Here is a 26,008-nt window from a genome sequence, read left to right on the forward strand (position 1 = left end):
ACGGGACTTAGCTGTGTTTCAGACTAGCCAAAACTGAAAGCTGGGAGAAACTAAATAAAGTATGTGTTCCTAGGGCAAACAGACCCTGCTGTTGGGCTGACCATAAACAGTGATGGCCAGATCTATTGAAGTAAGATAAGACTTTGCTTTTCAGAAACAGTTCCAAATGTGTGTAGAGCTTTCTGTACCACATTCACTCAGCCCTGGCATGCCACACCCTGAATTTAGTCATCGCTAAAATCATTTTGTAAACTTGCATGGACTGCTAATATAATCATTTGGTTCAGGAAAATTTAAGAGGAAAATCTTAGGGCTTTTTCCTAGAATGTCATTGAAAATATTAAGTTATAATGATTGCTGCCAACATATTTCTAACCACTCTAGGAAAAGAAAACAATGACAACAAATAAGCTCTTCTCTGAGTGGATACTCTGGACCTTGGAGAAGCCTGCAATGTAATTTGACTGCAACTACTTTCCTTTTTTAGTTAATTGTGTTAAATGTGCCTCATAACTTCTAATCCCAGTGGGGCTGTCATTTAGCAGGGGCTGGAGGGGGAAGCTGTTTTAATTCTGGCTTTTGTTTCAGCCACTAAATGTAATGCCACATGATTGTTGACCCAACAGTAATCCAGTTAAAAAACAGTCTTCAGAGTTACTGCATCATCAAAATTAACCCTGATTACATGAAATTATGTTGAAACAGGCCACAGCTGTTTGCCCTGTTGAAGCAACTGCTTGAGAGCTCGTCCAGAAGATATATCTGGGTGTCAGGAAGATACATTTTGGGTTTTATTTTTGTTTCTCCACACAACCGCAGGAGGGAAACACTCCATCCTGCCCAGAGTGCTTGGTGGGAGCTGAAAAACCTGATATTCCCCAATCAAAAATCTTGTTAATTCCAAAACAATAGAAAACCTGAGACCTTAACAAAGTTTTGGTTTTCTATAGGAAGGACATAAGACGAAGGAAATTTAAATATGTCGAATATTACTCTTGTCAGCAAAAAGAAGTGGAACTGACGACAGAGAAGGATGGCAGGATTTCCTGCAGTGGGCTGTGTGCAGTGGTGTGCTGGGGCTGGTTCATACCAGTGTTGTAAAGTGAGAGTAAAGTGTTGTGCAAATTTTTACAAGCTGGTTGTTTAAAAAAAAATGAACTATAATTTAAAAAAGGAAAGTAACAAATATTAGAGAAGATGTTGACAGAAAACCCTCATACATTGCCACCACTGTGGGAAACAGTTCAACAGTTCTGTGAGAAGTTCAGTCACAGTATGATTCAGGGATTCAACTCCTAGGTATACACCCAAGAGTATGAAAAATGCAGGTTCACACAAAAGCTTGTGCACAAATCTTCATAGCAACATTATTCATAATAGCCAAAAAGTAGCAACTGAAATCCATCAACTAATGAATAAATGCAGTGCATCCCTACAACGGAATATTATTCAGCCATAGAAAGGAGTGAAGAACAGATGTGTTTCAAGATTGATCACCTTGAAAACATAGAAGAGGCCACATATTGTGTGATTCCAATTATATGAAATGTCCAGAATTGGAAAATCCATAAAAAAGTACATTAGTGGTTGCCAAAGGTTGGGATTAGAGGAATGAAGAATGACTGTGAATAGATACTTAGTTTCTTTTGAGGGTAATAAAAATGTTCTGAAATTAGATAGCAATCATGTTTACGCAACTCAGTGAATATACTAAAAACCACTGACTTGTATGCTTTAACGGGGTGACTTATGGCATATGAATAATACCTTAACTGTAAAATTAAGCCACATAAACTTAGAATTATATAACCTATATTAAAGAGAATAAATAACCAAAATTCAACAGTTAGTAATTACTTTAGTACATCTTTATTATTATCTCTGCTCTTGGCATTATGGCTATTAAATATGTTGGAAATACTAAATAACGGTACATTACTGTGCATCTCTTCACTCTATATTCAAAAATAGAAAGTTGATAGCTTGAAATTGATCAAGGAGATGGGAAGGTATAGTATGTGCCCCATAAATATTGTCACATACTACTGTCTTGCCATTGGGTTTCAGCCTGAGGCAAGTTCACTATGGATTCAGTGTGACCAAAGAAATGAAAGTAGAACGTTCTTGGGGTGAAAGATTTATACCCAACTTTTAATTTCCACGGTGGCAGATGAATCACTAAAATCCTGTTCACCCAGAGTGAGTCTCCATGCAGCAAGCCGATCTCTGCCCCTGGGCCTCTCCAGCCACACAGCCATCCTCTGGGCCTCTGTCCTCAGCGCTGCCACCACTCCAGCCTCTGCTCTGCTCTCCTGCAGCCTTGCAGCCCTGCCACCATGTTGCAGAGAATACTGGGAGGAGCTCTTTATATAGAGTCAATAGCAACATACTGCCCACACGTGTGTAGTGAGCTAGCCAACCAGGGCCAGGTGAGAATCCTGGCCACAGGAACTTTCATTTTATCCACACTACAAATCAGAGCTACCACCAACCAGAGAGCCCGTTCTTAAACATCACATCACTGGCTATATGGGTCAGGCAATCATCTTGGGCAACTTCTGGAATTAAGGAGTTAGATGATCTGTGGCCTTTGGATCCCCAGCAAACAAACCACAAGTAAGTCTGCACAGCCACTATGCATGCATTTGGTGCAGAAGAAAATGGCATATCCGGTCAGCTGTTAGATGAAACCCACTTTGACTCAGGGGTCATGTGTCTTGCCAATGGGTTTCAGCCCCGGGCAAGTTCGCTATGGATTCAGTGTGACCAAAGAAATTGACAGCAAAATGTTCTTGGGGTGAAAGGGTTATACCCAACTTTATTTCCAGGTGGCAAGTCAGTCACTAGAATCCCATTCACTCAGAGCGAGTCTCCATGCAGCAAGCTGGTCTCTGCCTCTGGGACCCTCTGTCTGCACGGCCGTCCTCTGAGCCTCTCTGCCTGCACAGCCATCCTCTGGGCCCCTCTGTCCGCACAGTCGTCCCACACATCCGTCCTCTGGGCCTCTGTCCTGGGCGCTGCCACCACTCCAGCCTCTGCTCTGCTCTCCTGCAGCCTTGCAGCCATGCCACTGTGTTGCGCCCAGAGCACTGGGTGGAGCTCTTTATAGAGTCAACAGCCATGTATTGCCCACAGGGGTGCAGTGAGCTAGTCAGCCAGGGCCAGGTGAGAATCCTGGCCACAGGAACTCTGATTTTATCCACACGACTTCTCTAGTTTTGCTAGTATTGTGTGTGAATACAAGGGGTTAAGTGTAGGTCTGTCACAGTGAAGCCAGATATCATAAACCACAAATGATTTGTTTAATTATTAGTCCCAGAGAGGAGGGTATCTGGGAAGTCTATACAACAGTGTCAGGGTTTGGAAACCAAGGGTTAACATGGGTTAGCTCTGTGGAGCCTGGGGGTACAAGTCAAAAGGTCTAAGGAGCCATTGTTTTTGAAACCACAGAAGGGTTTCAACCACCTTGAAAAGTGAAACTGCATAGGATTACCTCCACCTGCCCAGCTCTTATCACCAGGCCAGTCCCTGTGGGTTTAAATTAAACACTCCAGCTGCTTATAAGTAGCTTCATAGATATTCTCTGATGTGGTGGAATCAGAGAGTTCTGGATGCTCCAGGGGTCCACATCTCCCACCTGTTATCCTTTTAGGGTTGGTTCCTTTATTCTTACAACAAACTTAATGAGCATCTATTGTATGCCTGGCAACCATCCTGAGAGGCTTTAGGGATACAAAAGTTAGGAAGACAGAGCCGTTGTCCTCAGACCCCAGTTCCTAGACCAGGAAACAAGTATTTGTGGTGTGATGTGACACCCTGGTCTACATAGGTGCAGCGTGAATCTAAGAAAAACATGAACAGCTATGCTGGGAAGTGGGGATGGTGAGTTTCAGGAAGGGGGGTTCTTAACATATATTGATCTAATTCAAGGTAGTTTTCTCTGTGAAGGAAGTAAGGAGACACCATGCAAAGTATGGTTTGGAGTACTAAGGCACTTTTCCAGGGACCTCGACAGTCTCTGTTCTTGGTAGAATATGATAACTGGTTTTGCAGCAGCATCTGTGAACGTAAAGGTTGCTGTTATCCCCGGTAGTATCGGCAGAAATGTCCCAGGAGCCTAAACGTCCCAAGGCTGTTAGCACAGGTTCTGGTTATTTACAAAGGAGAAATTGGGAAACTGGACTTGCTAAAACTTTTCTGCTTAAGAAAGTCTATTTCCAAAGTGTCTCCCACTAGGTGTAATGTCAAGTCGCTACTCCCGGACTAGTAGACACAGAAACCCAATTAGGTCTTCAACCACACTCCAAGCCCACTTCTTTATCTCAGTCCCAACCAGATGCCAAAAGTTGATTTGAGTAAGTCAGAGTAATTTGATGGAGAGAACTGAGTGAGCTCAGAACACCCACGGGTTAAAGAGACACACACCTCAGTAAGCCTGAGACAGGAGTGTCCTGAAGTCACCAGCTGGGGTGGCTCAGCTAGCCACAGTGACCTTGGCAAGCAGCACTCAGCTCTGAAATCAACCTGTCAACTAAATTGAAGGGGAGAAAGGGCAGAGGCTAGGACACAAACATCCATCCCCACCCCCAGTCCCATCACTGACGTCAAGCCTAGCGTGGGTGGTATTAATCATGCCAGCCTTGTGTGCAGTTGAGGACAGCTCTCCTTCAGCCCTTGCAACGCCTTCCTGGGAGTGTTCCACCAGCCAGGCACCTGCCACTGGCCACAAACCCTCAACTCCCAGACAAGCACGGATGCAGGCTGTTGCTGACATTGCTCAAAGCTACCGTGCACCCTTTCGGCCCCAGGCTTTGTGAGGGAGGAGCAGGAGCAAACTGTGGCGCCCATGCTTTCCTCCCAGGTGTGCATTTCTCTAATCTCTGCAGTGCCCCCTCCAGAAAAACCCTCCCCATAAGCTGGTCATTTCCCGGGATTTAATGAGAATAGAGAATTAATGGCCCAAAGCACTCCTTGAAGCCAGTCTTAATTCCCCCAGGAAATACCCATGGTCTTTAATCAAAATTGCCTAAATTATAGACTAGTGGTGCATGCATGTCCTAGAAGGTATGGGGGCTGGGGAGATGGGGGACTGTCGTCCTGACTGGTTCAGATAGATGGCGCCTATCTTCATGTAAATAAACCACTCAATTTGTTTTCCATTTCTCCCCAGTGAAAACCAGGGAGCATTAAAACAAAGCAGGGAGTGGAGTAGACTTTACAGTAAAGACCCAGACAGGAACGTTCTGTCCGATGGATGTTTCAGGCCTGGCACGCACCTCCAGCTCAAAAGACGGCCACACCAGAGTGCAGCCAGGGCCTCAGCAGCAGCCCTGCCTCCTAAGTGCAGCCTGAGCTGGCAGCTAGGCGCTGGCAGCTTAGTAATGAGAAAGGGGGCACAGAGGAGGCAGGAAGAAAAACATCAAAGAGAACCCTTTTCTTCAGCCTTTGAGGAAGGAAGGGTATGTTCAGAAACTTATGAAGCTGTTACAGGTTTCCTCAGATACCTGAAAGTTCAATTTCCTCCACTTCGCCTTTACGAAAGACCACGTTAGTACCTCTTTTTGCCAAGCAAAAGAAATCCGAAGAGGGTTTCAGTTTTAGGAAATGGTAATTGCTTCTTCACTTTACCCCATTTCAGCGTACAAAAGTTTCATGGGAACACTCAACTTTTGGATAGCAGGGGAAACCTGTGCCCTGTAACTTGTATTTCAAGGCCCCTCCTGTCATTCATTGGCCACAAAACATCAAATTTTCCTGTTTCCACATGGAATTGTAAATAAACAATGGTGGTGTGGGGGATGGGAGGCAGGGGTCTTTTGCCAAACAGGACCCTAAGGAGTTTCTGGCAGAATGAAGCCCAACCCTCAGTTAACCACTGCTACACAGTTTCCCAGTCTGTCTTGAATCATACAACTATCAAAGGATATGTAATAGAAAACTAGTCTTCTACGGTACGGAAAGAGAAGGAATGTATGCCTGACTTGCATCCCAGCCCTCAACTGCAGACACACCATGCAGATTTCTCAGACTGTGCAAACCCTGAGACTTGGCACCATGATTCAGATGGGAATGAAGTCAGAAGGATTGCTCTATTTTTGGTGGGAGTCACCACCTCCTGATTGATTTGGCAGACTTGAGTATTATGATATTTGTCTAACAGAGTTGTAAAGTCAGAGGTTAAAATGGTGTAGCCCTTGTATGTGGTTTAAGGATATAAGCGTTAATTGTGGTGGCCCTTATATGTTGCTTAAGGATCCCTGAGTTGGAAGACTAAGGGCACTCAGGTCCCACCAATAGCCTGACAGTTTTGGCTTTACATTCAGTCCAGCAGCCCACTGAATATTAAAGGTCAGGGAACTGTTGAGTTCAGAGGAGCTGATCTTAAGGCACCCAGGGAGCTTCGAAGAGCTAAGCGTAAAGGATTAGCTTTTACAAAATGAAGTGGATGGACTTTGCCCAACCCAACCAAGATCTCTGTAAAACCAGCATGTCCAACTGCTTCAACTAGCTTCGCTGCACTGAGACAGGGAAATGGACTCAACAGCCTTAATCTAAAGTGGTATGGAGAGTGCAGGATGGCTGCTTCTCCCACTCATTTGCTGCACAGTTTCCTATTGATACAATGGGTTACTATCCACTTCTCAAAGAAGCTGGGGAGGAGCTATTTAATCAATGCCTTTTGTAAAGGTGCTTTGTGAGTTCAGAAGAGCCCCTATCAAAGGTTTTGTTGGTTTTTTCCTCCATTCCTGAAGTTCTGGAGTTGTCAAGTGCTTCCACATAGTTTTTTCTTAGTTAAACCTCACCACAACACGGAGAGATACATCATTAAATTCCTTTCATATGAGCCCCAAATAGGTCTCATAACCTGTGTCGAAGAGTTGGAACTCTGGGGAATGTTAACCCCGATTTCTTATTCTACACCACCTTGCCTTCCAGTTTACTGTGAAGAACCTTGACTCATTTTGGCTTTTTGATTCTACAAATCATACGAATTTTCTTATACTGAATTGTTTTTTCTAGAGGCAGTGCGAAAACCAGCCGGACTTTATTTCCTGGTAACAAGAGGTCTACGAGTTGATCTACAGACGCCAGAACAGCTCCCCCACTTTAAAGAACAGACGAGCAGGACCACCTCCCAGCCCACCTCCAGCCCCAAATTAGAGACTTGGCTCTGCATCGCACAGGCTTTAGGACTTCAGGCTATATGTAAAAGGGGAGTAACAGAGCCCGCCCAATTTATAGATTTGTGAATACAATCACGTCAACAAGGACTGTAAAGGCGCCCAACACCTAACAGTCTGTTCTCTTTCCCTCTCCTGCCAAGGGGGTGCGAGAGTTAATGAAACTTGCTCGGAAGCGGATCACTAATTTCAGCCAGAACCTGACCCACTGAAACCTGAAACTCGGGGTGGATAGGAAATGCGACCAGCTCTCCAGCCCTTTCCTGACGACCCTCAGTGGAAAACCAATACGCAACCGGGGGCTCGCAGACCCTCCCCATTTCCCCCCTCCCAGGGGGCGCGGCCGCCTCCCTCCCCGGTTGCTTGAGGCTTTGGGGAAAAAGCGAGCCCGGCGGGGCGCGGCGGTCGGCACGCTCCGGTGTCCGAGCGGACCTCGGGCCTCTCGGGTCCCTCTGTGTTTGCGTCTTTGAAGGCGGCCCGCCGGGGGCGCGGCGGGCTGGGGGCGTGGCGAGCGCGCGCCGCCCTTCCTGCCGGAGCGCCCCGGCCGCGGCCGGGCAGGGAGTGCGCGCGAGCGCGGGGCAGCGGGCGCGCGCGAGGAGCCGGGCCCGCGCCGCGCCGCCTACTCCTCGCCCCGCGGTCGCGGGCCGCCCCGGCCCCTCCCCTCCCCCACGAGCTGCGCACCGCCGGCCGGCTGACCCAGCGGCCCGCGCCCGCGCCCTTGTCCGGCGACCCCGCGGCAGGCTCCAGGCGGCCGGCAGCATGAGCGGCGGCGGCGACGTGGTGTGCACCGGCTGGCTCCGGAAATCGCCCCCCGAGAAGAAGTTGAGGCGCTATGTGAGTGCAGGCGGCGAGCGGGTGCGGCTGCCGAGTACGCGGGCGGGGGGCACCCCGCGGCCTGCCGAGGACTGGGGACCCCGGGAGGAGCTGCGCCGACGGGGAGGGCGGCCCCGGGCCTCCTGGGGGCGAGGAGAGGCTGGCGCGACCCGCGGCTCGGGGCTGTGCGAGGCACCTGCACACCTGTCACAGGTGCGCCGCCGAGGGGCGGGGCGGGCGGGCGGGTGAGCAGGCTGGGACCGAGGCTCCTCCGCCGGGCGAGCGCGGCGACGGCGCACTCCCAGCCAGCGCCCCCGTAAACTAAATACAGTATTGAAGTTTGTATTGATTGTTTTTGGGGACCGAGAGAGTTGATTCCCGGGGCTGGGGGCCATAGTAACCTTGAGCGGCTTCAGCCTGCAGGGTGGGGGCGGTGGGCGGTAAAGGGGGCGTAGGCTGCGGGGCCGCGCGGCCCGGCCCCCACAAAGGGCGAGGCGCCTCACGCCCTTTCCCCCTTCCCTTTCTCTGCCCGCCCCTCCCGGGTGACCGCCTGCTTCCTTCCAGTCCACAGCCTCTGCATCACGGGCAGCGTCAGCAGCATGTGCAGCCCTTGCATTAAGTGACTCATTTGTTTGTCCCTCTTCTTTCCCTTTATTCTGTATGTTTCTCACATCACCCCCTCAAACCCCCCATGATGGTGACACTGCAGTTTGGTCGTCTGCTATAGCTGGCGCGGGTTTTGTCCTGTCCTTGGTGCCTCGGATCTGGAGAAATCAAGGTTCTCAGTTGCCAGGTGGTGCTAACCGACAGTGTTTACTGAAATTGCTGGGAGAGCCTCTCCTTTCTGGGTGAGAACTGGCAGCATCACGGGGAAAGTGGTACAATCTGGTGCTGAGCGGTGAGGAAGTCTGGCTTTCCCCCCCCCCATCTTCCCCCACCACACCCCCAACACCACCACCAGCAGAATCCGTCTCGCTTGGTGGGGGGTCAAAAGACAAGAAGGTGCCAATTAGTGAGATTTGGCTGAAATCAGCCCCGGGCTATTTGCAGGAGTTTGGAAGTGTAAGTAAGGTCGCTATAAGGTGTCAAGGTCTCTCCTCCTTTCCCTCTTCACTTCCTATGAAATGCCCTTGTTAAAACTGGCTCGTGGCGCTGGACTCTCCGGGATCATTCCCACAGCATGAAAGTGAGCTGTTGCCCCCCAGCTGCAGGACGTCAAGGGAGCTCTGAGGAGACTCTTGCCCTCTGTCAGCTGCACCAGGGGCTGTCCATGGGCGAGAGGCAGAAGCTGACCAGTTTCCTGTCTCGGCTCCCCAGATCAGAACCGAGGGACTTCTGGCCTCTGGATTGAGGAAGTGACATTCTGTTTTTCAAAGGAAGTGTTGTTGATGGGGAAGGCAACTGTGTGTATATGTAAATGAAATCGGGCTCCTATTTAAATCATTTGCTGGGAAAAATCTAAGGATTTAGCACATGACTTTTCCAAGTGGAGGTAGATTTAAAATGTCTATACCTACAGTAGGGATGAGTCAATGAAGAGTTCATGTCAGTTTTAAAGCTCATTTTCAGGGCTGTCTGTGTAGCCAAAGAATTGGAATTACTAAGAAACTTTTCTGCTCTGCAGGATTGTATCAGTTCATTAGGAAAGGTGAATTTTCAGAATAGTCTAGGAAAGAGTAATTTGCTAGTACTGTTTTAAAAAATATTTTTAAAAAACACAAATATTTTTGGCCCTAAAGAACTTCTGAAAGCTACCAATAAAAGTGTAATACCATACCAGCTAGTGGAATAGAGCATCCAGTAAAAATGTATCTGTTAATTGTCCAATTAGAACACTGCCCTAAAGAGCCTTGAAACTGTTTTTGAAACCGTTTGCCAACAATTTGACTCTGTGTCTGCATTCGCTGACTACTTCAACACTATCATCCAGATTCTCCTTATGAACCATTTCTTGGGTATTTTTGTTCCCAGGCAACTTTACTCAAAATCACCGAGTTTGGAGGCTTTGGGTCATGCACTTTGTTCACGCACTTGAAGTACTTGACACCCTACAGTCTCTGATGACCTCAGCCTCCTTCTCATCTTCCTTGCAGCTCTAGCCAGTAGGATGACCAAACAAGTAACAGCTCTTCTTAGGCTAGGGTGTGATGTGTTCCATTGGTATGAATGGAAGTCTCCCCTACTGTGGGAGTTCAGTCAAAACTGAGCTGATCTGTGTAACCATAAACTCTTTGGGAACAGTCTGCCTTTACATCATCTTTTCTTTGGGGCATTGAGAATTTCTGCACCACCTCTTAACTTAGAACTCTTGCCAGTTCCCTCTGTTCATTAGAGGCCCAAGTTCATTAGAAACAAATTAGGAAAGACGTATTTCCCAGCCCCACTGCTGAAGACAACACACTGAAATAGCTGGTTATTCTTGTATATATGATAGCTGGGTAGTATTACAGATTGGTAAATCTTCATTATAAGTATGTATCAAGCATTGAAGGGAAAAAGCAGTTTAAGAAATAGATTACAACTATTTAAAATTAATTTTAAAAACCTACCTCTTATTTGGAGAAAGGTAGGTGTGGGAAGGGGGGAAACTTGAAAGAATTATGGCAGATGTTACCGGGGATTAATTAGCTTTAGGGATTTTTTTAAATCAACCTTTCTAATTTATGAATCATAAGAAACTATAAAAGGTCTATTCAGTATTTGCTGTGCGCCATTGGGGAATTACCAAAAGTGACCTCTGGAAAATGATTTGAGTATTGTCTCATGGGCATTATACCATGGCAGTGGGAGGGTATGCCCACATGTGAACATAGGCACACACATATATATACATAAAACTGACACCAGATTCTCCTGAGAAAAAAACCTATTTTATGACATAATACGCTCTGTAATTTTCTGTTTCACTGAGTTAATTTTGATTTAGGGGAAAAGATTGGCAGCAGCACTGCCCCCTCGTGGCTAATTTGGAGAAAGTTGTGTATTGATTCTAATGAACAACTACAAGAAAACTAGATGTTTGATTTTATTTTATTTATTAAATAAACCTATTTATTAAATACCTGTGTCTCAGAAACTGGATTAGATTCTGGAATAAAAATTAAGCCATCTCCTCAGTCTTAACAGATGACCTTGCTTTCCTCACAAAGAAAATTGAAGCTGTCAGGGAATAGCTGTGTGCATCTACTGTGACCAGAGTTCCAGATTCACATGAATTTGGGTGGTTCCTTTCCTTTTTCCCCCTAGAGTAGATGAGGTGCCCCTTCTACTGAACTAATTCTGCTACTTGTCCTCTGGATTATATTCCTTCCCACTTATTCAGGTCATTCTTACCCTTTCTGCCACGAATCTTCAGCTTCTTCCTCTACCTGTTTCTTTCCATTAACATTTAAACATACTTCCTTTTAACAAATGCTCCCTCAATATCACACCCCTTCTCACTGTGCTTTCTCATTTTCTTTAGGACTAAACTTCTTAATGGACGTTTAAACCATTTCTCCTGCCTTCTTCTCAGTCAGTTCCAATCTGATACCTACTTTGTCATTTCACCAAATTTATGGTCAAAGTGGACAGCTCACTGTCTCTTGAAGCCCCTTCCTCTTGTCTTGAGTGATACCATATATGTCTGGTTTTTCTCCATTTTTTCCCACTCTAATTCTCCTTTGCCACACTGACCTTATTTAACCAGTCCTTTAAAGTTGAAGCTCCTTTGTAGTCACAGTGGCTATGGTTTAGCCTCTTTTCTCCTCCTCAGAGACCTTATCCATTCTCCTGGTTTCAGTTGTCATTTGCAAGGTGGTCAAGTTATCAAGTTAACTTTATTATCAAGTTAAATTTCCATCCCAGAGTTGTGTTCTAAACTCCAGATTTACATATACAGCTGTTCACTAGACATCTCTACTTGAATGTTTCCCAGTCAACACAAACTCACCACTCCCAAAACTAAACTCTTATTTATTCTTCTCTTCTTCATCCCGTGTCTGCTCAGTAAATGGTGCCACTGATTACCCACTTGCTCAGGTGAGAAACTTGAGTTATCATCCTTGACTCACTGTTACCCCCTATCCCACATGTTATCTTTCACCAAAACACATTAGTGCTATGATCTGAATATCTTTTTCTGTCAGCTTCTCTATCCCCACTGCTGTGGCTATTAAGGTTATCATTTTAATAGCCATCTGTTGAGCACTTATTCTTTGCCAGGCACTATGCTTACACCATTGATCTCTTGATCCTTTTAGCTTTATGAGAAGGGGAGTGACTTACCCAACACCACCTAGCTTTATCCTAAAATATGATCTTTTTTTTTCACATTAAACTTTTTATTTTGAAGTAACTGTAGATGCACATCTAGTTGTGAAACAGTAAAGAGAGATACCATGTATCTTTACCCGGTTTCTAATGGTAACATAAGCAAAACTATAGTACAATACCACAATCAGGATACTGACAATGATACAGTCAAGGTACAGGACATTTCCATCACCACATGCTCCTTCATATTGCCCCTTTTATAGTCAAATCCACTACCATCCCACTCCTACCACTTCCTTAACCATGACAACCCTGATCTGATCTCCATTTTTATATTTTGTTAATTCAAGAGTGCCACATAAATGGATTCATACAGTTCATAACTTATGGGGATTGGCAATTTTCACTCAGCATAATTCCCTGAAGATGTATCCAAGTTCTTACATGTATCACTAGATTCTTTTTTATTGCTGAATAGTATTCCATGGTATGGCTGTGCCCTGATTCATTTATTTAACTGTTCACCCTTGGTTTTAATTTACATTTCCCTGATGGCTAATGATGTTGAATATCTTTTCATATCTTTATCCTCTTTTGTCAAATATGACTCTATAATAAGTCTTTTGTCCACTTCCTATGTTATTTGTTTTTTACTGTTGAGTTTTGAGAGTTATTTATATGCTCAAGACACCAGTCTGTATCATATAATGTAATATGCAAATATTTTCTCCTGGGCTATAGCTTGTCTTTTTATTCACTTAGCAGGGTCTCACACAGAGCAGAAGTTCTTAATTTGAATGAATCCCAGTTTTTTTGGTTTTTTTTTAATGGGTTGTACTTTTCTGGTCAAGTCTAAGAACTCTTTCCTGACCTTAGGTTGCCAAAGTTTTCTACCTTTTTTCCTCCTAGACATTTTATAGTTCCTTTTATTTTTCATTTAAGTGCATGATCTCTTTTGGGCTAATTGTTGTGTATGGTGTGAGACTTATATAAAGATTCTTGTTTTTCTTTTTTGCAATGGATATCCATTTGCTCCAGCAACATTTATTGGCAAGGCCATGCTTCTTTCATTGACCTGCTTTTATACCTTTGTCATAAATCAGTTGGGCATGTTTGTGTGGGTCTCTGCTCTGCTTCATTGTTCTGTGTGTCTGTCCTACTGCGAGTACCACATAGTCTTGTTAACTGTAACTATACAGTAAGTCTTGAAATCTGGTAATCTGGTTCCTTCGCTTTATTCTGGATTTCATTATTATTAAATTTTTCTAAAAAGTAAATTTGAAAAGTCAGCTCATCATTAGAGCATTTGAAAATCACCTATAATCCCACTAATCTTGAATTTTTCTTTAAATTTGTCTTCTCAACAGAGAATGTGAAGGTAAAAAATATAATTTAGCTTAATAATTTATCAAGCAGCCATTATGTGCTAAACACTCAAGTTTTGGGGACTATGAAGAAGAAAAAAGGCTTCCTGGAGAGGTGGTCCTAATTAGAAGTAAGCCAAGAGAAGAAAACCTTCCAGCCTGGTGGCCCACTGACAGTGGAGGACCTGCACGGTGTGCACAGGGACCCTTTAAACAGTTTGTTGCTTCCTGAACCATCAGCAGGCTGACTAAGGTAGTAGATATGGGGCTGGAGAGGTAGGTAAGAGATGACACATGGGCTGATAAGGACAGGGAACAGACACAAATGGCCAACAGGTACATGAAGGATGCTCAACATCACTGATCATCAGGGAAATGAAAATCAAAACCACAATGAGATACCACCTCACACCTGTTAGAATGGCTTTAATAAAAAAACAAGAGATAACAAGTGTTGGCAAGATGTGGAGAAAAGGGAACCCTTGGGCACCATTGACAGGAATACAAATGGGTACAGCCACTAGAAAAACAATATGAAGCTTCCTCAAAAAATTTAAAATAGAACTATCATATGATTCACCAGTGCCACTTGTAGGTATATATCCAAATTAAATGAAAACAGGATATTGATATCTGCATTCCCATATCCATTGAACCATTATTCACAATAGCCAAGATATAGAAACAGCTTAAATGTCTGTCAACAGATGAATGGATAAAGATGTGGTATATATATATATATACATAAAATAGAGCATCATTCAGCCATAAGAAGGAACTCCTGCCATTTGTGACAAATGGATGAACCTTGAGAGCATTATGCTAAGTGAAATAAGTCGGAGAAAGACAAATACCATATGATCTCACATATATGTGTGATCTAACAAAGCTGTATTTGAATAAATAGAGAGTAGAATGGTGGTTACCACAGGCTGGGTGTAGGGGGAAGTAAGGGGATGTTGCTCAAAAGGTACAAACTTCTACTTAGAACATGAATAAGTTCTGGAAATCCAACGCACAGCATTATGAGTAGAGCTAAAAGTACTGCATTGTGTACTTGACAATTGCTGAGAGAGTAGCTCTAACATGTTCTCAAGGCAAAAGTAAACGGTAATTATGTGATATTATCGAGGTGTTACTGTGGTAATTCTATTGCAATGTATGAAATGAACATGTGTACCTTAAATTTACAAAATGTTATATTTCAATTATATTTCAATGAAGCTAGAGAAAGGAAAAAGAACAGGAGAGGAGTTCAGAAACTAGAGTGAATTCAGGATTTCTTTCTAGACCACCCTAGGCAGCCAGGGCTTTATTTCAACAGACTATTTGAGTATTTAAAAGTTCTATTTGGTCCCAATTCCTGGGACAGATAACCAGATGGAAATTCCTTTTAGCAGCTTTCTGTTCTGCGATCTTAATCTCTGGATAGATTCTTTGATTGTGTTCATAGCATCAAAGAGACTGTTCTAACACAGGGCTACTTCTGAGCTTCTTATCACTAGCACTGGATCAGAATTCCTCATGTGGAAGCAACCCATGTGTCTATCAGCAGATGAATGAATAAACAAAATATATATACATACAGTGCAATATTATTCATCCTTAAAAGGGAGGGAAATTCTGACACATGCACATGCTACAACCTTAGTGGTTGAACCTTAATGACATTATGCTGAGTAAAATAATCCAATCACAAAAGAACAAAAAACTATGATTCCCCTAATGTGAGGTACCTAGGGGAGTCAAATTCATAGAGACTGAAGTTAGACTGGTTTCAGAAAGAGAACGGGGAGCTATTGTTTCATGAGTACTGAGTTCGGTTTTGTAAGATAAGAAGAGGTCTGGAGATGGGTGGTGGTGATGGCTGCACAGCAATGTGATACTCAGTCCAGTGAACTGTACACTGGAAAATGGTTATGATGGTAAATTTATGGCATGTACACTTTACCACAATTTAAAAAGACCAAAACAACTCATTTGCTAAACATTAGTACTTGGCCCTGTTAATACTTCTAATCCAAGGGAAAGACAGAATGGAATCCCCACAGCCTTGAATGATTATGGAATGTTCTCTCAGGGATCTCCAAGTTCCAGAGGCAGTGAAGTCGTGCAAAGTAGAAATGCATGCCTGCTGCTTTGCTTAATGGAACAACTTTGATGCTGCTTTCTCTCTCTAGCTAGCCTTTTTCTGCCTAGAAGGCAGAACTAGAAGGCAACAACTAACTATTGCCTAGTGGAATGGTGACCTCAAACTTAGAGGAAATTCTGAGAAATACAGATTCTTAAGGAGGCTATTGCCTGCATCCATATTAATGTTGACAAGCGTTTATATAGACTATATATTTTGTATCCCCTCCCCTCCCAATGAATAAGTCAATACTCAATGCTTCCTTTAAGGAATTTGCAGGCCAGGGAGACCAGAAGTGTACATGGGAAAGAGAGCAATGCCTTTTATATAGAGTTATGTGGTCCAGATAGCAAGTTCTGTGAAGGCGAGAGCTCTGAGTATAGAAAAAGATGAAAGGGCTTTCTGGAGCTGGAGTAGGACGTGGGAATGTGAGCTGGGCTCAAAAGATGAGGGCCTAGAAAAGAGTATGGCAATTAAAGTGGGAAATGGACAGTGCACATGGAATTTGTAGGCACTGAAAAGCCACCCAGAGTTGAGCCTATAGTAGAAATCGAAAAGAGAAGGGATAGTCCATAGAAGACCTTAGATGGTAGGATGGCATTTACTGATGAAAAGCATCCCTCTAACTCCGTCAGTCTTTGCCTCTCAGATAGCCAACTTCTTCAGTGTGGAATGACATTATTTGTCTTTAGAAGACCTCTATCAGAGTGTTTCAGAGGCCTTTGGGTCCTGGAGCAAATGACTTAATTCTTCAAACCTACTTCCTTGTTTGTGAACTTTTAGTATTATTTCTTACTTCTCTGGGTTTTAGAATTTACAAGCATAACAAGTTAAAAAAAAAAAGTCTTAGCACAGTGTCTAGCCCAGAGTAGGTATTTGATATTGGGGAATGTGACAGTAGGGGCTGATGTTGATTTACATTTGTTACCCCTTTCACAGGAACTCTGAACATGAGCATAGGTGTCTTCACACCCCTCTCAAATCTGGGCCAAGCCTGAAGTTTATAATGCCAAAATATAAGTGGAATTCACAAGCTAGATATTCCATCAAGTTCCAGGGAATGAATTTTTCCTAAAAGGAACATCTCAAGGGTCTCCTGGTATTAAAAAAGAGAAGTGAAACCACATGGGGATTTGTCTGAAGCTATGTCTTCAGTCCTGGGAAATGTGTGTGTGTGCGCTACAGGATGTAAAGATCAATGTGTGAGATTCTAGAGCCCATGTTTGAAAGTGGTTTAAGATGCGAAAACTTCCCAGTAAGTGATAACCCTTTAGGCTCAGATGCCTTCTACCCTCCTGGTCCCTCCAAAGTGAGCCCTCTTCTTGGCTTGTTTCTAAGGCACTTTCTCACCTCTGGTTTGGCGTTCTCTCCTCAGGCTTCTGTCTGTCGCCGTTTGCTGGAGTGTGAGCACTTTATATCATAGTGTGAGCATCACACTTAGAACTAGACACAGGCTTGGAGCTGCTTGTCCAGCATTGGCTGCAAGCAAGGCACTTCAGAGTCGTCGTTTATCCTTTTAACTACCCTTCTCCCACCCTAGCTTTCTGTTTATCTACAAGTTGTGAAAATAGTAAATGGGTTCCTTAGTTTCCTTCAAATAGATCAGTTAGGGTATTTTTTTAGTATTATTATGAACTTACCTATTTAAACACATTTGCTATGTTTGAATCTATTCTAGTTGCTGCCTTATGGATGCTCACAGGCTGTGTTACCATTAGCTGGTGGGAGCCTATTCAAGCTGGCTTCTGAGTCCTTTTGACATGGAGTTGATAGTTGCTTTGTTGTCTGGTATGACAAGATGTTCCAATGTTATTTTGTGCATTTCCTCATACAGACCTGGAATTAGCCATTTCCTCATAGTCTTTTTTTTTTTTTTTAGTAAAAATGGTATCTAGAAGCCCACACAGGGATTAAGGGTTTCTTATTGCTGTTGGATTGGTCACATACACATCTTTACATGGTTCTACTCAACATGAACTATCACTTTGCGTTTCTGCTTTTTTTCATAAACTGTGAGTATGTTCATTTACTTCTACATAGTATTTTTCTACTTTTTCATTATGAAAAATTCCAATGGTCTAATGAACACTAGTTCACACAGTTTCAAATATTACCAAGATTTCATTCCATTTGTTTCATCCATCCCTTTTACTCTTTCTCTGCTGGAATATTTTAAAGCAAATCCTAGCCACATGTATGTCTTAAAAATATCATGCAAGTGAGTATCATACCTTATGGACATATTTCCTCTGTTATAGACATTTATGTTACTCTAGTTATTCACTGTTATATACAATAGAGGTCTGTTCTGTTGCACAGGTGGCACTTCTGAGAGTTCTGCAAAGGCTGAGCCACAGCCTTTAGATATCAGTAACTATCATTGCCATTCACGTGGAAGATTTTCTTGGGCAGGTAATTAGTTTACCTTTCCTTAGCCTGCCTTGGAAGAATGTGCTACTTGGAGATCTACAAAAGCAAGGGGAAGTGCTAAGTTTTATAGATAGTAGAAAGGCTGATTTTCTTGTGAGAATTAAAAGAAGAATCTGTTGCTTTGATTTTTTTTACATAATTTTCTAGAGGAAAAATGGATATAGGTTAGATGTGTATGTATACTTTTTTGGATACCAACAGAAGCTGTAATATGTTGAGTTTAATGCCCATGAAAAGTCTTTCTGATGATATTGTCATTAACAAATAGTAAGAGTCTACAAAGTATATAGTATTCCCTTCTGAGTTCAAAATCCCCCTGGGAAGGCAGCTGGAGTCAGAATTGCAGGCAGTACAGATGGCAAAACCCAGTGCCTTGGGGGGCCCAGGAGACGTCGGTCTAGTGTGGGCCATGAGTTCAGTGTCACAAGACCTGTGTGTGGATTTTACTTGCTGGATAATCTGCCATTTCACCCTTCTGTACCTATTGCCTCATCATTCGTAGGAATCAGTTCGTGTGTCACCTTGTGGCAGCCTTGCCTGCCCCCCTGCCCCCATCAGAGTTAGGGAACCTGTCACCTCACTCCTGTCTTTCTGTGATGCCTTAGAACCACTGACTGTTGGCTTAGCTTCCAGGGCCACCACTCCGTTGTTCATCCTTGGAGCCCCAGGACCTAACGTACAGATGATTTGTTGACTAGTTACTTACGTGCTTTAAGTTTTGAATAAATACTGCTTTAGGACTGGGTGTATTTCTCTGGGGAAGAAAGAGCTTGAACTGGAATTGGATTGAAAGTGTGATTTTTTTTTTAATTTAGCATCAAGTTTTTTGAAACTTTCATAGGATAGGCCATTAAAAAATTTTTTTTTTTTGGTCATTCTTAAGTTTCACTCGTACCATAAAGTTACTGTAAACACAGAAGATTACAAAACAAACAGCATTATTAATAAAGAGTACTTATAATACTCCTACCACAGCATAAACATGGTTGACATTTCAGTGTATTTCCCAGCCTCTTTTTCTCTCTGTTTATATGTGCTTTGTATATTCAAAATCAGGATGAGACTGATATCACCTTTTATATGCTTTAAGTTAGTATGTTGAAAATATTTCCCTGTGGTCACAAAAATAGTATTCTAAGGCATGGTTTTTCATGGCTGCTTAGGCAGATGACATAACACAGAACTTCTCAGGCATGTGTAACGTAAGGACATTTTAAACAAACATTTTTACAGGTTCTTGATGTTGAATTAAAATTATCTTTATGTTACAAACATGTCTATAAACAAAAAGTATGAAGTATAAATGTATACTTAAAGCTCTTTTACAATTACGAAACCAAAACAAATTAGCATATTAAATGTTAAACTTCAGAACCAATATAATTCACATTAACAACAGTGGCTATTTTGCTGAAACTAAATTGCTGCTTAAAATGTAAATATGGCCCTTATTTTCCTGGAGCCCATCTGCTCTGGATCCCATTCTTTTCCCCACCACATTTCTATGTTTGAACTACAGTGAAACTTAGGTTTCTACAGCAAGCCATTTGTCTTTTAATTAGAACGACCACATTATTTATGTACACTCACTTCTGTTTTTTCCATTACTCACTGGTGTATGAAAATTAAAGAACTTAACACTGGATATCAATAAGATTATAAATGTAGATGCTGGTAATCAAGGAGCAGCATTCAATTGGGAGATGATTGCATGATCTAGACTCATGTATATGTATTTTAAGATCACCCTTGATATGAAAACTCAATATTAAAACAATTTTTGAAGTGAATCTGCAGATCTCTAGGGAAAGAATGTCTTTGACCCCCATATTGAAAATTCCCCGTGTAACTGTAAAAGGTGTAGGCTCTGGGTTGGAAGCCAAATTAAGTCTCCCATGTGCTTTGTGGGCTTGAAAAATTTGTTAATCTTTGAGAGCTTTGATTTCCTGATCTATGAAGTAGAGATAATGGCGACTTTAACTAGTAAATTGAATGATTTTAATTCAGAGGGGGGCAAACGTGGATACTTTTATTCTTCCCCAAGTCAGAACGCCCAACTCCGCTCTGTCACAATCTCCTTCTCCCCTAGGGGGCAGGCTCCGGGGCAGTACCTTGGGCAGAGTTCCCAACCTTCAGCTCACTCTGGGTTATTGACAGTCCACCATTTAAAAAGTTCAGGGTATCTGATGGAAAGCATTTCCTACTCCTGTTACTGATCAGACTTGTGGCCTTGCAGATGCAAGTGGGAAGAGGTAGACTGGCTTTATTTTTCTACTCCTCTTCCTCCCTCCGCACTTGGAGAGTGAGGGATGGGAGGAGCTAGCATCTGTCTGGGGCATTTCTCCCCCCTCCGAGGCCCCACTTGTCCTGGAGTGTGCCGTACCGAGAGGGGCTGGGATACGGATAAAATATCCCTGCAGTGGCTGCTCGAGGGCCCTCCTTGATAGGCTCACTGGCCGCCCGACCAGCACTGCCTGGGTGTGCAGTCCCCACACTTGAGAGCTCCTTGGAGGGCAGGCTTCCCAGACCTGGAGAGGGAACTGGTATTAACTGCTTTCGGTCTCTTTCCGATGGGCGCCTCCCTCTCTCCGTCCCCCACAGTGGTGCTCCACTTGCTCATTGGATGGCCTTTTTGAGTGGGGACCTGACAAGAGAGCTTAACGTCAGCCATTTCCACAGGACTGCTTGACCTGGGAGACTCACATCCATGCCGAACAGTGGGGGGAACAGCATTGCTGCCCCTTCTTGCCCCATTTCCCCTCCCCCCATCCAGAATAGTACAGGGTGAATCTGTAAGTCAACTTCCAAAACAGAGATACTCACCAATAATTGCAGTTCTTAAAATTTTTACCCTAACCCTTTTTTTTTTTTTTGCACCCCTACTGTCCGTAACTGATTCTTGTAGAGGAGCGTGCTGTGGGGGTAGAGTACCACAGCACTACCCACTAGGTCAGGGATCTAAGGTTTCCCCTCCCCAGCTCTATTCTTTTGTGGACTGGGGTTGGGGGCTGTTGTACAAGGGCACAGGTGATTGTTGGGTTAGAAGGTCTCATAGTGTAGCTTTTTAATCAGTTTTTGAGTTAACTCAGCCCCAGTTATTGACCACTCTCTTTACCCTGCAGGAGACTTACCTTCTCTCTGACCTTCCCTGTGGGTTCTGTTTGCCAGTTCAGGGGCAGCTGGAGAAGTCACACTCAGCATTCACTTCATAACTACCTTCCAGACGGCTATTGCTGTCATGTTAAATACAACAGTGCCAGCACCCTCAGAGTACTCTGTAAGTGGTAACTGTTAAAGTCATTTTTATGTCAACTTTATTGGACTCTTCTGTTATTAGACATTTAGGTAGTTTACTCTTTTCCACTATTTTAAGTAATGCTATGATGATCTTTATATCAAAGCTTACCCTTAGGACATAGTCCTATAAATGGAATTTCTAACTCAAAGAGTGCAGTTATGTGCAAGGTTTTTGATATGTCATATATCAAGTTGCCTCTCAGGATAGAGCTTTGGTTTGCCTGGTTCTTCTTTGATACCAGATAGTATAATTTTTTTAAATACTTGAAAATGTGACAGGTAAAAAAGTAGTACTTTGTTTTAATTTGGATTTCATTGCTACTGATTTGAATACATTTTCAGTATTACTGACTCATTTTTTTTAACAAGTTGCTTGTTCAAACTGTCAGTGCTTTTTGATATAAGTAATTGATGTAATTGAGAAGCCTGTATGGCTTTGGTTCTGGTAAAAGGGAACTTGGAATAACTTCAGTAGGGTATCTCCAGCAGTAGACAGGGAAGAGATTGACCAGACCTGACCAGACGTTCCTCTTATTTAGTGGTTCCCTTTTTAGAACTTTTTAGCTCTGATTCCATAGATTTCCCCATGCAGCCTCCTGGTCTTACTGTAGTTTGAAACTGTGTTGTGCCACTTCCTGATTTCCTCCTGGAGGAAATGTGTCCTCCCGCAGAGTCACCCCTTCCCCCCTGTACAGCAGTTATGACATTGCTCCGTGACTGTTTTTAGATCTCTCCCCTTATGTGGGCTCACATTTTTCTTTTTTTCTTTTTGGACCTAGCATTTAGCAGAGATTTTTCTTTTTGGACCTAGCATTTAGCACATAGGCCCTCGGGCAGGAGAAAAAGTGATGAATAAGTCATCTTTGCTCCCTGCTAGCTCTCAGTTTATCTCAGAAAACAGACATCTAAACTTCTGCTATAATGGAGAGTATTCTGTGGCACTAAAATAGAGTGAATGACTCCACCTGGGAGTATGGCAGGATCAGAGAAAATGATAGTTGAGCTACGCTTTGACAAATGAGTTTGGGTTCATCAAGCAGATATGTAAAGAACATTTCAGCTTAACTACAGGCCTAAACGTATGGGCATGTGAATGTTGAGGCCAATTGTTTGGATAGAAAAGGATGAAGAATGAGATTCCAGTGGCCCCCCTGTCTGCTCCCTAGGACCCCATCTTCATTACCTCTGTTCACCATGATCCTTTGCTTTGTATGGAATATCATCTCTCTCCCCTGACACCTGAGAACCCATCCATCATTCCACAAATCACTGAACACATCTCAGGTACCAAGGGGAAGAGGCAGGTGGGTTCAGCTCTGAATGGCATCATAGGAATGTCAGCTCCATATTGAAAATCTAGACAAGAGAGTAGCGTCTTACCCCGGTTCTTTTTGGACTGCTCAGTTCCTTCCAAAGAACTGAGACATTTTATATTCTAGCAGCTGTAGATAAAACAGATATTCTTAACAATCAAAACAGCATTACAATTTATGCTGTTTTGATTGGGGTAACAGTTTTTCTCAAACCAGGCTTAAAGAAAATACAGGTTAACATTTTTTCTATAACTGATCTCCTTCTTCTCTCTCAGTTCCCATCCGTTGTTCCAGTTACTGTTGCTTCATAATAAATTCTTTGGACATTATAAAGCATGGCCAAAATTTAGTGTCATGATAAAACCATTTTGTTTTGCTCACAGATTGTAGGTCAGGAATTCAGGCAGGACATGGTAGGGACTTGTTTCTCCTCCCTAGTGTTTGGGGCCTCAGCTGGGAAGACCTAAATGGCAAGGTGTGCCCCAGCTGCTAGGAGCTGGAATCATCTGAAAGTGTCTTCATTCACGTGGCTGTCACGGGGGCTGAGGTGACTCAAAGGCTCCACTCAGCTGGGGCTGTTGCGCCACACCCGCCAGTGGCCTCGGCATGCAACCTGGGCACCCTCACAACACAGCAGCCTCCTAGTGATCAGACATGGTGGCTCAGGGGCTCCAGGAGTGAATATCTTAGGGGCCAAATGGAAACTTCAGGGCCTTTTTTAACGGCTGTGCCTTAGAAATCACACAGCATTATGTTTGTTATATTCCAGCTGTCCAAGGAGCCACAGGCCCACAGATTCAAGGAAAAAGAACATAGATTCCCAACCTCTTGGTAGGTAGAATATGAAAGAATTTGTGGCCAATTTTTAAAACTACCTTAATAATTTTTCTGGATAAACAATCTCCTTTGAATCTTTTCTAAGTTCAACTTCCTAATCAGAGCTCGCTGAGTAAAAACTTCACCTTTCAGAGTTCTCACTTCCCTTTCATCACCCCAAAGTCTTTTTTTTAAGGGCAGAGATTTTTGTCTGCATCATTTATCTCCAAATCCTCATCAGCCAGTGTCTGGCAAATAGTTAATGCTTAATACCTATTAATGATTACTTAATGAGAATGCTTACTATGTCTTTGTGTGAGTTATAAGAGAATCCATGTAGATATCCATATTGACATCTGGGTGGTGTCCTCGGCTTTCTTGTCTAGTTTAGAGTGTATCCTGAAGTCGTCTGTTGAAACTGTAACTAATTCCATCTGTCCTTGGGAGTGATGTGCAGGAGCCCCCTGTGGAGACAGCGGTGCTAGACATTTGTCTCAAAGTCCCTGTGCACCGAAAACTCTCTGCTTCCAACACAGACCTCTGCTGGCCCAGCAGTCTCTCAGAAGCTTCCAGATGCCTTGTGTGCTAGGCTCTGGCTTTACCGAGCCAGCACTGCTGCCCCAAGGTCATCTCTCAGGCCTCCTGCTGCTGGTACATTCAAGCCTTTGCTCCTATACTCTCTTTTGACACAGAGCTGTAGAATGAACTTAAGTAGCCCCTGTGTTATGTCTGGGAAAATAGAGTTTTAATATTTATGAAGCTCAATTGAGCTTGAGTTGAACCCATTTTGGTGAAAAGGAGGAGCATATATGTGGAGAGGGGGTAAGTGAGTGACGACCCTGACTTTATCCATTCTACTCCTTTCCTTCCCCACAGGGCCAGAAGGAACAGGCTTCTTTTCTGCTTTCCCCTCCAAGGCCAGGGCTTCTGCGTAACAACCTCCTTTCCAACTCTAGCTTAGCTGTTAATAAAGAGGCCTTTCAAGTGTGTAATACACGAAGAGAAACTACTCAGTCTACAAGAGGAAATAAATTAGGAAACATTTCAAAAATATTGTAACAATTATTCTCTTATATTGAGGCCCAAGTAAAGTGACCTAAAAACTAGTTGTAGACTATCTTCCTTCTGCCAAACCACATTTTCACAACGCCATACCATAAGAGAGTTTGGAAAGTTTGCACCAAGGAGATGTGGGGGCTTCGTCAGGCCTCTAAGGTTCTGCACTGTCCTTGTTGCTGACTTTAAGGAGTGAATCCTTGAGCCTCAATTTTCTCTTACGTAAAATTAGGATATGCTCCCGGTCTTCTGATTGACAGCTATTACCTGATTGGGTGATTATCATGGAAAACAGGTTCCAATCCCATTCTTCTTGAAAGTTCCTAACAGTGTTTCTGGATGACCTGAGGAGCTCTAAAATATACAAATGCTGGCCTGCTGAGGTCTAAGTAAACCAGAACCCCTGAGGGATGGGGTGCAGGGATGTGTGTTTCAAAGTTAATTCATATGACTGTGTGTACTCCCTAATTTAAAACGTCTGCAAAAAAGACTAGAAACATAACATTGTGGTGTTTTGAGAGTAAGTCATTTGTGAGATTGTCTAAGGCTTCTGTTCAAGTTGGACTTACCCGTGTTAGAAATCACTTATTTATAGCTTGCTTTGTGGGCTAAAAGTAGTAATAGCGTTGCCAAGCCCTGTTTCATTTATTCCAAAGAGGACATATGCAAAGTACCTCCTTATTTGCATGAATGTCCTAATCACTATTTTCTGTTAACTGGATTTGAGGTTGGTGAGCTTTGAGCCAGTAAGTGCTCTGCTCTTTTTTTACTGTACTTGGCGTGTGTGGTGTTAACGTGAACTGCACCTCTAAAGATGCCTAATTCTGAACTAATGGATTTGTGTGGTGGATACAAAAGGAGCTGTACTATCCTAAAGAGAAAAGAACAGTATTATCTTATCCTCATAGAAAATTATAATGCAACAAATGCTTAAAATACCTGCTTTATGCAAGAACCTCTGCATTGTAAGGGATAAAAATGTTATGACAAGGAGTCCTACTAAAGTGATAATATTGGTAACCTGTGGGATTTAGGTGGAGGGTTGGTCAAAAAAGCAGCTTCAACTTTATAGTGTCTCAGTTCCTTTTTTTGCAATAGCTTTATTGAGATATTTTTCACATACCATATCATTCTCCATTTTAAAGTGTCCAATTTAATGTTTTCAGAATTTCACAATGTTGTACGACCATCACCATGGTCTGATTCCAGAACATTTTCCCCTAGAAGGAAGTGCTATACCCTTTAAGCAGTCACTCTCCATTTCCTCCTCCCCAGAGCCCAAGACCACTCTTCTGCTTTCTGTCCCTGTGGATATCCCTATTCTGGATATTTCATATCAAAGGAATCATACAC

General features: G+C 43.2%; 2 protein-coding genes across 8 annotated transcripts in view; both read left to right on the forward strand.

The window, feature by feature from the left end:
- The window catches only part of NARS2 (asparaginyl-tRNA synthetase 2, mitochondrial), a 193,663-nt gene that overhangs the window by 145,031 nt on the left and 22,624 nt on the right, over positions 1–26,008 (forward strand). For 5 of the 7 annotated variants that reach the window (XR_012122530.1, XR_012122531.1, XR_012122535.1 and 2 more), the window contains one exon: positions 7,021–8,015. The gene's annotated coding sequence lies outside the window, so the exon portion shown is untranslated. Of the gene's footprint in view, positions 1–7,020; positions 8,016–8,703; positions 8,843–9,173; positions 15,682–26,008 lie in introns of those variants that run through there. The other 2 variants (XR_012122533.1, XR_012122532.1) reach the window with 2 other exon arrangements.
- GAB2 (GRB2 associated binding protein 2) overlaps positions 7,884–26,008 on the forward strand; it is a 180,052-nt gene continuing 161,927 nt past the window's right edge. Inside the window, exon 1 of the mRNA XM_073215963.1 lies at positions 7,884–8,015. Coding sequence (XP_073072064.1) covers positions 7,941–8,015 — 75 coding nt within the window. The 5' untranslated portion in view covers positions 7,884–7,940. The remainder of the gene's footprint in view (positions 8,016–26,008) is intronic.

The sequence above is a fragment of the Manis javanica genome, chromosome 11 (genome assembly GCF_040802235.1).
Source record: "Manis javanica isolate MJ-LG chromosome 11, MJ_LKY, whole genome shotgun sequence".
Classification (NCBI taxonomy): Eukaryota; Metazoa; Chordata; class Mammalia; order Pholidota; family Manidae; genus Manis; species Manis javanica.